General features: G+C 36.4%; 1 protein-coding gene across 6 annotated transcripts in view; it reads right to left on the bottom strand.

Annotated features, from left to right (window-relative positions):
* STRBP (spermatid perinuclear RNA binding protein) overlaps window positions 1-14552 on the bottom strand; it is a 134599-nt gene that overhangs the window by 41125 nt on the left and 78922 nt on the right. For all 6 annotated transcript variants that reach the window (XM_069073733.1, XM_069073732.1, XM_069073731.1 and 3 more), the window contains 2 exons: window positions 10544-10709; window positions 2813-2957 (listed from right to left, as the gene is read on the bottom strand). In XM_069073733.1, coding sequence (XP_068929834.1) covers window positions 2813-2957; window positions 10544-10709 — 311 coding nt within the window. The remainder of the gene's footprint in view (window positions 1-2812; window positions 2958-10543; window positions 10710-14552) is intronic.

The following is a 14552-nucleotide window of genomic DNA, read 5'->3' as shown; positions in this document are numbered from 1 at the left end:
TACTGCTGGGTAACTGTCAGAAAGTCACCTGAACATTCCTATGCCTCAATTTCCCCAGCTTCAAAATGACTATATACCTACATTACCTACCTCAGAGTTGTTGAACACATTTTATACACATTTAAGTGCCACAAAAGTCTGAATACAAAGGTTAAATCATTCTAAAAGTAGCAATGTTGAATCTCCTTAGTAAACCAGCATCTTTGGAAGGAATCTTTAATCCTACAATTAAACAAAATTCTGTTCTACATCACATTGTGTGTGTGTTGGGGGGGTAGGGGGAGAGGACGACATGACCCTTCACCTAGTACAGATAGGATAAGTTTTACAGACACTTAAATATCAGCTTTCTACAAAGGGACAGACTACAGCCCAGAATGGAAATCATTTGACAAACACCATTATTTGATAAATGAGAAAACTGAGGCCCAGAAAGGAGAAGTGATTTGCCAAAGTTCAGAGTTTTAATGGCAGACCAGTTCAAACTCTGGTCTCCTTACTCCCAATCTACACCTTTCTACCATAATACTCTCTCTCTTCATATTAAGACCTTTAAAAAGGTCTCTGAAAGGCAAAGTAAAAGGAAACAACTCCATGTTTTTAGCAAAGCCATCATGGCCTGAACTTTAAGAAAGCTCTATACTAAGATTTTACAGAAAGCAATTAAACACGGCTCCATTGCCATGCCATTTAATTAATACTGTACTCAGACAGAAATTATTAGCTTTCAAGTAACCTCAGATGGCAACTGATGTCTCTGAAATCAATGAATGAATCCCAAAACAAAAATACAAAGTCACTTTGACTTAACAATGTTCAAGTTTTTTTCTAGTGGTCAGGTCTCTGTTTCCCAAAGCTAATAAAAATCGTGACACTGCAGATACATTTTGAAAAGGCTAGTGTTCATGATGAACTGCAATGCTAATAGAAAAAAAAAATCTAGTCATTTAACACAAGTTTTAAAAATGATTCTAAAGATAACGATAGCAATAAATGTACATATACAGAGATGAATCTAAATTGTCAAACATAGTAATGCCAAAATTTTTAAATATGACTCACAAAATGCAACTGATTTAGGGGCGGCCAGGTAGCACAGCAAATAAGAGCACTGGCTCCAGTGTTGAGAAGACCTGGAGATCGAATCCCAGGCTCAGACACTTAGCAACCACCCAGAAACACCTGGCCCTGTAACCTTGAGCAAGTTACTTAACCCCAATTGCTTAAGGGCGGCCAGGTGGCTCAGTGAGTAAGAGCACCGGCTCCAGTGTCGGGATGACCTGGATCAAATCCGGGCTCAGATACTCAGCACCACACCCAGAAATAACTGGCCGTGTAACCTTGAGCAAGTTACTTAACCCTGATTGCCTTAAAAAAAAAAAATGCAACTGATTTATATTTATTGACTGGAGTAAAGCTTATTTTAAGATTCCAAATTTCAAAATGTTCACTTAACTTTGATAAATGGCCCAAGACTCATAACTATAAATATTAAATGTTTACTATAACTGGTGAAATCAGTCTCTGTTGCCCTCATTACCTTCTTGAAACTGAATGAGAAACTGACCAATATTTCTTACTGTATTGAGATTTCGGGTGGAGAAATATGCAAAAAGATATGTGACACATCTACAGATGGAAAAGCAACAAGGAGTTCCCCACGTTGGTCCAAATAAACCCAACTGCCTATGCCGTAATGACAGAAAATAGCCAGTTGGTCAAAGGTCTGACAAAGAGCAATACTGCAAAACAAGATTCTAGGAACAGAGAGTGAAGTTAGAAGCAAAAATGTACAAGATAAAAAATCCTTCAAATCAAAAGGAACCATCTGATCCTTGTGTACAATCCTGCCACTAACCCAGATCAAAAGTTCTCCACAAATCAGAAGCAAGTCTTCAGGAATTCTTGTGACAAAGCACCAATACCTGGTGGCCAATCTGTTAAATACCACCCGCAGGCCACTTACAGCCCACCAAAGTATTTCAGGTGGCCTGAAAAAAATGGAGAGGATGTAAAATAGGCCTGTACACTATACCAAGGGCTGTATGTTGTGTTAGACCTGACCAATCACATAGCTTCAAGGTTAACAATTCCCAATCTTTCTTGTGATGAGTCACTTTTGGATGGCCCCCAATATTCAACACATGGTAGGCACTCAAACACTAGGAAGGTATGAAGCATAATCTCTGCAGATTAACTCAGAATAAACAGTATATGGAATATCAGAAATCTCCCAAGAGGAAATATGTAATATGTATAAAAAAAGAAATTTAGAAATAAAATCCAATTCACCCCCCAAGTGGGATCTTTAACATTAAAAAGAAAAACATACATGAGTATAACTGTACATAAGTAAAATCAGATAACAAAGGGATCTAAGCTACAACTGAGAAGATAACAGGCCTTATTTAAGAAATCAACAAAACATATAATAGCAATTTGTTACACTCTACTAGACCATAAAATCTATCATCCTAATCAAAGCCAGGATGTTTGTTTAAATCACTACCAACTATGTATTGCAATTTTAAATAAAGCAAGATGGTCCTCAAATGCTATTAAAGCTATAGTAGTCATGATAGAATTCTAAAAATAAGCACAGGGTTCTTCATACATTAAACATTCTATACATTTCTACACTGAACTTTTTACCAAATATGCAAGAATACACATTTGGTTATTTTTAATGTTACAAACATAAGACAAAAGAGAACAGTTATATGCTCAAACCTATATGACACAGCCAACATAACATCTGAGACAGAAGTCTTATGTAAACAAAATTAAAAAGGAAAGAAAAAGCTTTATATACCTCCATCTTTCTTCTCCAATTCATCCCTAATTAGAGGGGAAGTAAGTATCACCTTCAGCGTTAACGTTGGCTCTTTTGTATTTCGGATAATAATAGATGCCTCTTTTATACACTGCTCCACTTCATATCTCTCTTCTGTAAGTTTCTGAAAGTCACCAAATAAGATCTTTAAAATGTTCAATTAATTAAAATTACAAATCACATAAAAAAGGACTGTTTGTACTGTATGTAAAAGGATCTCAAACTGCAACAATGAACTAATGATGTTACTGTGTTTAAGTGAGGAAGCCCTCCAAATGCTTGAACAACAATGGATACCTAGCTTCTTGGGTTTTCTTCTAAATTACTTGGTACCAAATAAAAACAATTACTTTTTTTTTTTTTGTGGTTAGAGGCAGCTGGTGATGCAGTAGATAAGAGTGCTGGTCTTGAAACTGGGAAAACCTGAGTTCAAATCCACTTTCAGACACATACAAGCTGTGTGACCCTGATCAAGTCATTTAACCAACTAGTCTCAGTTTCCTCAATTGTAAAAGGAAGATAACATTTAGCACCCATTTTGCCAGGATGATGTGAGGATCAAATGAAATAGTATTTGTAAAAGCAGTTAGTACAGTAACATGGCACATGGTAGGCTCTATATAAATGCTTATTCCTTCCTTCCTCTCCCCTTTCTTTCACCTCACTTTAGTCATCAAAATTATGAACAGAAAATGTCAGTACTGTAACAAATGTCAGAACACAGAATGTCAGAGATGGCAGTAATCTTGGAGATGCAGACCAACTCTCTACATTTTATGGCTGAGTAAACTGGTGTCCAAAGGGGTCAAATGACTTAGCCATTGTGCTACAATGAGTCAGTGGCAGAAGTAGGATTAAAAGCCAGGGTTTAACTTCCAATCCTTTCCCCTGTGCCACTGATAGCCAAACTTCATAAAACCTTGCTATAATATGGTTCCTGACTGCTAGAGATACAAACTGAATGGCTGGCAAAGATGGTGCTTTGAAGGAAACAATTATCAATGTTAAAGGCGGGATATTCATACTTTTTTTTTTTTACTAAATAGAAGTGTCTAACCTACTATTTAAGAAACAGCCCACAATATTATAACTGGCATTTATAAAGAACTTTACAAAAGTATTTCACATACATTGTCTCATTTGCTCCTTTCATCAATGCTGTAAGGAAGGCAATGAAAATCTATCTCCAGTTTAAATTAAAGATGATAAAATGAGCCAAAAGACGCAAAGTGAATTATCCAAGGTTACACGGAGAGTAACATCATCAAAACTAGAACCCTAAAGATTATGATTCAAGTTTAGTGTTCTTTCCACCACTGCAAGGCTCTACACCTAAGAGGGAACTCTCCACTTCTAACTATTGGAGATATATTACTGAAAAATAAACTGCATGGGAGCACACTAAGACAGATCCTCTCAAACATTTAACTACTAATTCCTAAGTCCTCATAAAAACAGGGTTTGGTTTTGTTTTTAAAGAAAAGCATTTGAACATGAATAAGAACAGGGAGCCATGATGATCTGTTTTCAGTGGATGAATACAAGCCTGCAAATGTACCCTGTCTGAAGCTGAGAGACTGGTGAGACTCAAGATTACAGGACAAGGCATTTGACATTCACAGGGAAACATGACTATGTTTTATGTTGTCAGTATAATAACATTATAATTTAAGTGTCTGGCACAGTATAGCAATCACCTTCCAACTATTACAATGCATTACAAATATAAAGGCATGCTCGTGACATTTAGTACTTCTTGCACGCCCACACAAAAAAAGCACTGGACTAAAAGTCAGGGTGCAAGTCCTGGTTTTCATTTAACTAGTTATCTGGAACTGGAAAAGTCACTTTACTTTCTTGGATCTCAGTTTCCTCATTTCCAAATGAGGGGAGGGAACTGGATCTCCAAGGTCCCTCCAGGCCCAATACCTATAATAATATTTATATCTATGGGGTATCTTTGCTCTAGTGAAAGAACATTGAAAGCATCTGACAAAAAGGTCAAAGATTCTGACCTAAAAATCTTTTATGAGACAGTCCCACAAAGTAAGGTACATTACATCCCCATGCATGAGACAGGAAAACCAAGTTATATGAATGTATAGTCACACAGTAATTAGAGGGACCAGAGCTAGGATAAAATAATTTCAAAGATCATCTAGCCCTCATTTGATAGATGAGTAAACCAAGGCTCAGATGCAGAAAATGAGTTATCATACCGGAAGATAGCATTAGAACCAGGATTAAAATGCAGGTGTCCCCATTCAAAGTCTAATACTATTCCATTACACTATACTAATATGCTGAACCTGGAGTGAGGTAGCCAATCAAAATCAAATTATAAAAACTACTTAGCTATGTAAACTGGAACAAATAATTTCACCTGACAAAACCATACATCACTGATAAAATAATAACATTTACAAAATCTATTTCAAAGAATTGGTGAGAAGAAAACACTTGGCAAATCCTCAAGTGCAACAGAAATGTGAGTTGTTAGAATTACTATCATTCCATATTTTTTAATTCCTGACTCAATGTTTAAAATTAACAAAAGCATTATCCTTATATCATACTCCCAAATGTTCAGAATATTAACTCAGAGAAACTATAACATTTTTGATGATCTTGGAAAAAATTTTGTAATCATAACAGTAAGGGAAAAAATGGACTTGATATTTTAGACATATGAAAATAAGAATTGAAACAATATAGGAATTTACCATCAGTTTATTAAAAAGACATTATTTCCTTAATATTCTAGTGAATCAAAGTTTTATTATACTCCATAGTTTCTACCAATCCGTGGATTTTTTGGCTCTGAACAAATGATCAAAAAATTTTATATACATCCAGACTTGTATAAAAAATCGGGGGGGGGGGGGGAGAGATTTGTCCTTTTTATGATGGATGAGTCTGGTAAAATTACTTTATGGTACAAGAAGAATGAGGCAAAGCAATGAAGGATACCTAATAAGATCCTTAAAAAAATCAAAACCCCAATATGAATACAAGGAGATAAGTCAAAGATCAACATGAATATGAGCATTGACAGCCAAATTGAGTCAGGGATATCAAAGACAGCTCTGAAAGGCAAGCTCTGTAGTAGGAATATCAATTTAGGCAGAGGACTGGGGAGGGAAAGAGAGGAGAGGAGGTAGCACCTGAATCAAAGCAGATCAACAAGTAGGGTAATTGTAATAGTTTAGGTAAGTGATAAGGATCTAAATTGGGGCGATGGCTAAGTAAGTGAGAAGAGGAGAGATATTTTGAAGGCAAAAACAAGAAGACACAGCAACTGGCTGGATATGGAAAATAAGGGAGAGGAATGAGTTGAAGATGACACTCTCATGTTTAAATACCTAGGTGACTCAAAAGCTGGTATCCCCATCAGAAATAGCAAAGTTCAGAAACAGTTTGGCTTAGGGAAAAGAATGAGCCCCATATGGACATGATGAGTTTCAGGGGACTATGGGACATCCAGCTAGATATGACCAAAAGGTCTTTTTGGTGGAGAAGTAGAACTAGAGCTCAAAAGATAGGTGAAGTCATAAAACTAATAATAATTCTAAAAAGAGGAGGGGAGACCCAGGACAGAGCCCTTGGTTAGGGATGGAATATGGATGACAATGGTATAAAATATATAGAAAAGGAACTGGCAGATAAAAGAACCAGGAAGAAGCAGAATAAGGAAACACAGTAATAACAGAACAATCAGGAGGAATCGTTAGTCAAAAGAGTCAAATGATGCATCTAGGTCAAAAAAGGATGAGAAGTGAGAAATGGCTGCTGGTTTAGTGATACAGAGATTGCTCATGGCTTAAGGGAAAGCAGTTTCAGTTTAGCGGTACACTGCAAGTCAAGATGAGAAAGTGAAGGTACAAGGATAGAAAACTTCTAGGATTTTGTCAACAAAAGGGAGCTATATAATACAATAGCTTAATAGCCTGATGGGATAGCAGGGTCAAATCAAGATTTTGTAAAGACAGGAGAAATCTCTGGCTGTTTGTAGATAGCAGGGGAGGATCCAAGAGATAGGAGAAAAAATTATAAAAAGAAGTTCAAAGGAGGAACTCCCAGGAGATGGCATAAGAGATCAAGAGTATAGTGGTTAACCTGGGAAAGGAGTCCCCCTTTTACTCCAAGACTGTAGAGCAAAGGAGGAGAGAATGGTGGATGATGTTGAAAGGATCTGAGTTATAGGATCAGAGAAGAAGATTAAAATACATGATCTCAAAATTTTTCAATCAAACATGAAGCAAGGTCCTCTGCTGAGAGGTAAGGGTTAAGTGTAATTAATATACAGGGCTTGAGGAGAGAAGAGAAGGTCTAGAACAAAAGTACAAGTCAATCAGGAAAGAATATGGCTTGTAATGAAAGAGCAGCTAAGATTAGATAAATTTATAGTGGGCCCAGTCACCAATGTTCTTTGACTTCTTCCAGCAGAATTTAGAAGCCTGAGAGTAAGAGAGAAAGAGGATGATATGAATAATAAAGGCTTTGCATTTCTCAAAGCACTTTCCTCACAAAACAATGCTATGATGAGGGAACAGAAGACACACCTAGATGGGGGAAATACTCTCCTAATGTCATGTAGCAATAAATGCAAAGCTGGGACTGAAAATCACACCTCCTAATGCCAAGTTCAGTAATGCCAATTACATTGTTGCCTATTCCCTCCCCTAGACACATCAGAGAAAAGGAGGAGCAGTAAAAAGAATTTTTAATTTTGTTTTCTTCTGGTTTAGATCTGTGATTTCATCAATGTAAAGAACTCCTGATAAGAGAAATTCCTTAGGATGATATGATGCAGGCTAGCAACTTGCCTATAACTTAGAATCTTAGAATGTGAGAGAAAATCTTATTCACATAAATTTTAGCTATTTTCATTCTTATAAAAGGGATTCTTTAGAATAGAATTTAAAGCAGAACAGACCTTTAAAGATTACCTAGTCCAATCTCATTTTACAGACAAAAAAATTGAGGCCCACAAAATTTAAGTCTTAGCTTGTCTAATGTCATGCTGACAGAAAGTGACAGCCAGGATTCAAACCAAGGTCCTAAGACACCAAAGCTAGAACTCTTTCCTTTGTCCATTCTGCCTCTTGAAAAGAGAAAAAACAATTTTCTGGTTTGTGATTTTTGGGGTGTTATTTCCCATCTGTAAGGGTAAAAAAGATAACTGAAGAGTTGACTACTATAACCAGTTTTGAAATCATGAACATCTGATACATAAAAAAATAAGACTAAAGGATGTCATGTTCATAAACTTAAGTAAATATCAGAACTGGAAGAAGTTTTAGCAAACACCTAACCTAACTTGCCTGTTGACTTGACGATTTAACAAGGGCCTAAAAGAATTACTATAACTCCAAAGTTTCCAAAAATGGAAACTTTTAAAAATCTAACATAACCTTTACACCAAAAAATTGATGGAGCTGTCATTAAATTAATGCATTAATTCTTTAAAGGGAGCTCAAAGCATGCTTTTTATTAATCTTGTAATTTTACAAAACAGGAATATATTCAGTAAAACAGGGGTAAGTCTGCTGACCTCAAAGAATGAGGAAAGGATTTTAGAGTATCTAAGAACTCTAGAAATGTGCATTATCACTTAAGAGAAGTAGCATAGTGAAAAGCACTAGAGTCAGTTCCTCATAGCTCTAAAAGTAAGATTTCATAAAACTTACATTCAAATCCCAACTCTAATACTTACTGAATGTGTGACCATGGACAAGTTACCTCCCTTCTCTGCACCTCCATTTCTTCATTAATAAAATGGAGAGAATATTGTGATCCCCACCTCACGTGGCTGTTGTGAGGAAAGTGCTCAGTGAACCTTAAAGTACTAATAACTTATTATCCAGGAACATCTCCGGTCTTCTAGGCTTTCCAAAGGTTAAGTGACAATTTCAGGTAGACTCAAACAAAGAAACAAGGATAAAAAGCTAAGCTATATTGTCCCTCAAGGAACTTAAAATGTATTTCAGTTTACTATGAATCAACCCACCAGTCGTTCTAGCTTTACAGAGTCCACACACAGTTCTATGAAGTTCACTCCAAAAGAATTACTTTAAGGAAGTGTGGGGTTGTTGTTAATTTAGTAGAAACCTTAACTTAGTAACCATTTTCTCCACTTTCATCACCACAAGTTTCCTTTATGTCACATGTCGTATTCACAGATCTATACTTAAAATATTTGTTTTCTTTGTAGTCTAACTTTTGACCTCATCATTCATTCCAAAGCTACCAATGACTTCTTAAATGCCAAATCAAATAACCTTTTTTCATTCCTTATCCTTCTTGACCTCTCCACTGACACGATCAATTATCTTCTTTTCCTTGATTTTCCCTTCTCTTCAGATTTTCCCAACACTTCTTTCCTGATTGTCCTAATTATCTGACTGTTCCTTCTCAAGTCTTTTACTACATCTTCAGCTAAGTTATATGACTATCCCTGGGTGTCCCCCCACAGGGTGGGTCCTGGGCCCTTTTTTCTTCTTCCTCTATACTATTTCACTTGATTTTATCTGCTTTTATGGCTTCAACTATCACCTCTATTCAAGTCATCCCCAGATGTGACTAACCTCCTAACCCTCTCTCTTAATCCATTCTTGCATCTCCAACTACCTACCAGAGATCTTGAATTGAATATCTAACATAAATATTATACCCAATGTTTCCAAAATGGAATGTAATATCTTTCCCAAAAAGTCCTCCTCTCTTCCTAATTTCCCTATTGCTGCTGAGGCCACCACCATTCTCCAGTAACCCAGGCTCACCCCCGAGGTGTCATTCTCAACACACCCTGAACCCAATATGTTGCCAAGTCCTGTCAATTCAACCTTCAAAGGATTCCTCCTGTATACCCTCTTCTTTCCTCTTAACACTGCCACCACTTTGGTGCAGGTCCTAATCACTTCACACATGGACTACTGCCAAAACCTGTTAGTTCGTCTCCCTATCCTCCACTAAACTATCAAAGTGATCTTCTTAAAGCCTGACCATATAATCCTCCCATTCAATAAACTTCTGTGGCTCCCTATTACCACTAGGATCAAATAAATCCTCTGACTTTTAAAGCTCTTCATAACCTAGCCTCCACCTACTTGACCAGCTTCTTACACTTTATTCCCCTTCACATACTATATAACCCAGACACTGCTCTCCTTACCATTCCTTCAACTAGACAATGTGTCTCCTGACTTGGTATTTTTACTGGTTGTCCCTCATACCTGGCATGTTCTCACTATCTATCTATATCTTCTGCCTTTCATGGCTATCTTCAGGTCTCAGCTAAAATCCCATCTCTGTCAAAAAGCTCCTTCTGGTCCTCCTTAATGCTAATGACTTCTCTCCAAAATTACCTCCAATATATCTTGCATACAATGCATCCTAAAAATCTTAGTGTAGTTTTAAGCTATTTAATCTTAATCAATGGGTTTAAACAATTAAAGCTTAAAATTGCACTGACTATTGAGACATCCTGTATAACTTATTTATACACAGTTATTTGCATGCTATCTCCCTCATTAGACTGTGAGCTGCAGGAGAACAGGAAATGAAGAGGGTTTGTTGTCTTTCTTTCTATCCCCAGTGCTAACTGGCACATAGCAGATGCATAATAAATGCTTTTTGACTTGAATGGATAGTTACTACTTTTGCCTAAGTAAAATCTACCTGGAAGGGTAATTTTACAACAGAACTCACCTGAATTTGAATAGGAAGATTGTCTTTGACAGTGTGTAATAGAGTTTCTGTGGGTTTATCTTTGCACATCAGAACCAGCTCAAGATCCATATCATCTTTTATCAGCAAGCCTTTTGCAACTAGGCCAATTCTCATTACACCACAGAGTGTCCGGCCACCTTGATCCCTTCAAAAGAAAATTTTGAATGGTTATCTCTACACATGTGCACCAGGCTATTCCACAGTCTAAAAGTACAACTAAGGAGTAAAAAAGTAGATGCAAAGGAGAATAAAATTCTAAAAAGTCTGCTTTCCTATGAGTACAACAAAAAAGAAAAAAAATATATTATACCCTTTTTATGGATGAAGAAACTAAGGCTCCAAGGTAAACAAGTAACCCAAGATACAGGACTCTAAAAGTGGAATAGCAATATAAACTATGTATATAATGATATTGGATACATTTTTTAATCACTCTGGCCCTCAGTTTCCTCACTTGAAAAATGAATTGTTAATTCCTAAGGGCCCTTCCAGGCTTTTTCTATTCTGAGATTATTTGAATAAGTACCCCTGGAAATCATCACAACCTCAGGACATTTTAGAACTCTAAGAATCTCATTCTACAGCATAACTCCCTTGGGGAAAGAAAGAATTGCTATTTTCATCATTAAATTATACTCAAAATGTTAGGTTGCCTCACTGTTAAAATTTGCATTTTTTAAAAGACAACTACAACTAAAAGAGTCTCTAGGACTAAGGTTCAAAAGACTTGAGTTCTAGGGGCAGCCAGGTGGCACAGTGAGTAAGAGCGCCTGCCCTGGAGTCGGGAGACCCGGGATCAGTTCCAGCCTCAGATACTTAGCACCCACACAAAATAACTGACCATGTAACCTTGAGCAAGTTACTTAACCTCAATTGCTTAAAAAAAAAAAAAAGACCTGAGTTCTAGTTCTGTCAGTGGCTCACACGATGGTGTGGGGCAAATCAATTTAACTTTCTGGATCTGGTTTCTCAAATGTCCAATGGAAAGGTTGAAGGAAACAATCTCTAAGTTCTCTTTGCTCTAAATTCTATGATCTCATGACTTGTCACACAAGGTTATACACTGTTAGTAAAAGACAAGACTCAAAACCACAATGAAGTACTGCACTGCTTTCACTTTTCACTTTCACTATTTCACCTTTTCAGCTATAAAAGTATGTAGTTCTAAGAGTGCTTTGAACTACTAAACAGATAACACTGTGGGATGGGAAAAGCTTGCTTTTTGCTCAAGAGAAGTTAACTGGGAAAACAAGACATAAATCAAGTCTCAGTTTCCAAACTATAAAAAAAAGGAAAATACTTGTACTGCATATCTATTGTGAAAAATTCTTTTAACAGTGCTATAGGAATATGTACATCATTCACACTTGAAACACATATAAATCACTGTTAAGAAGGGATATAATAAAGTGCCCACATGACATAAACATCAATAGCCATGAGAGTTTAAAAGAAGAATATCATCAATGTGGGTAAAAGCTGGAGGAAGTTCTCTTAAAGGAGGGGAGATTTGACTCATTTAAATGAAAAAAAATCATTCCAAGAGGGGCAATGACAAAAAATAGGAATACAGGCCAACTAGGCTTGGACAGACAATGGCAAGCAGAAGCAGTAATGTACAACAGAAATATATATATATAAATCCCTGATCTGCTGCTTACTTTATGATCTTAGCCAAGTCATTTCCCTTCTCTATACCTCAATTTCCTCCTCTACAAAGAGTCAGACTCTTGACTATCTCTTCCAACATTAAATACATGATCCTAGGAGATAAAAGGTTGAAAAGTTAAGACTGGGAAGAGTGTAAAAGTAATTGAATGCTAAACTAAGAATGTAAATTTGATCCTATGTACAATGAAGGTGGAAGGGGTGAGAAGGGAGTGTGATTAAGGGTATTATCAAAGCTTCTAATATTACTCTGCCGGCAGAATGTAGGATAAATTAAAAGGACCAGAGAGAGCATTTACAAGGCTCCTGTGAAATGTCAATGTTTCAAAGACTAATGACATTGGTAAGGGATAAATGTGAGAGGCAAAATGCATCATTTTAAAGAAAAGATCTGAAGAATTAGATATAGATAACAGCAGGAAGAACTGAAGGTGATTCAAAGTTTCCCAACCAAGGTGACTACAAAACCCCTAATCAGAAAAGATTTGTGAATACTAAACTGCTTTACTCATTAAAAACATATGTATGACAACAATAAACTCTTAAACAATTAGTTTGTCTGCCAGAAGTATACAAAGGAAGATAATTCATGAGTCCTTTGTTTGTTCTTCCCTCCTGGGAATGTGAGCTACAAAAGCAGGTCTCTTCCCCAGCAATGAATGGTTATAAAATGTTTTACTCTCTGAGAGAGGAGATTGGAGATGATGTTTAAATATTTAATTGATCTATAGTCACTCCTGGTTATCTAGCCAAAAAATGCAAAGGATGGCATGAATAATCTAAAACAGCAATTAATGGGGGAGAAAAGGGAATCATTTGGTTTATAAAAAAACATTACACTCCTCCCCCTACCCCCAACAAATTTACCTTCCTATTTTGATCAGATGGTAATATCAGTTTGCAAGTCATGCTAATTGAAAAAGAATCCCAGAATATCAGAGCTGAAAGAGATCTTATAGCACCAAACATCAGAACTAGGAGATCACAGAATATAAAAATATAAACACCACAGCATGTTTGAATATAGAATGTTAAGAATTAGAAACTGCTTTAAAGATTCAACTAAACATTAATTACTTAATATGCACGTATCACTGTGTTAAGCATCAGAGGATATAAAAATGAAAGCTAAATTCCCTGTCCTGTTGAAATTCAGATTCAAGTAGAGAGATATAACATATACACAGATAACAATACAAAATGAAGAATGAGAAATGCTTGAAAAGTATAAAAAGTTATTCAGGAATAAAGAAGAGGAAGATCATTTTTGATTGTGTAGCTCAAGAAAGGCTTTGCAGAAGTAACAGGTAGCCTCTGAAGGAATGTTAGTCTACCTTGATATATGTGAAAACTGAGACCCAGAGACATTAACTCATGATTCATGTACCTTGCTAGTTCCAGAGCCAACTCTAACAAATTGCAATTTGTGGCCCTTCCTGAATTACCATTTCTAGTCTCCAGTAAGAATGGTAAGGGAGAAATGCCATCAGCTTGGATTCAAATATTCACGAGGATTACTGCACAAATTGCATGATCCATTTGTGGATTTGTGGTCAGTCAAGAATTGACTTTACTAACATGTCCACCTCTGTTACAAAACCTAAGTTAATTCTGAGACCCATAAACCTTTAAAAATCTTTAAAATACAGTGACCTCACCAAGTTAAACAATAGTCACCTGGAGAGTTTTTCCAGGGTCTGCCAGCTCTACATAAAAACATTTTCCAAGATAAAACTTGTTAAGAAAACCAAGGCCCCTACCTAAGCAGACTCTAAATTTGGAGGCAGAACTGTTCAACATACACATAAACTCAGGGAAATAAAAAGAGATTACTGAATGACCTCATTAAGACCTCACATCAGTCCCAAATTCACCAGTAGCATTTTTAAAAGCCATTATGTGTTTTATCTATATTAGAAGGGTACTGAAGTACTGCCAAGGGACTGAGAAACAAGACTAAGAACGCTTCCAGCTCTAACATTATCCATTCTAAAATCCAATCTACATCTAACATTCTATATTGTGTATTTTGGCCACTTACACTTTTAAGCCCAACAAATTAAAGCTGTCCTAAAATGAAATTGTCTGCCTCCAAAGAGGGAGTTTCTCCATCACTGGAAATCTTCAAGGAAATGCTAGATGATCACTTGTTAGGAACATTGGCAAAAGAAATTTATCATATGGAGTAGACAATAAGACTCCTGAAGCCTATCTACATCTGTGATCCTAAGATAAGACATCACCAAATATAGTGTGTCTTCCCCAAAAATAAGACCATCAAGTAAAGAAATATTCTACTTTAGCAGAAAAGGATCTTAAG

Source organism: Petaurus breviceps, unplaced genomic scaffold (genome assembly GCF_028583685.1).
Source record: "Petaurus breviceps papuanus isolate PSGF00001 unplaced genomic scaffold, PetGlider_PUasm1.0 90879, whole genome shotgun sequence".
Taxonomy (NCBI): Eukaryota; Metazoa; Chordata; class Mammalia; order Diprotodontia; family Petauridae; genus Petaurus; species Petaurus breviceps.
This window is presented reverse-complemented; position numbering and strand designations above follow the sequence as displayed.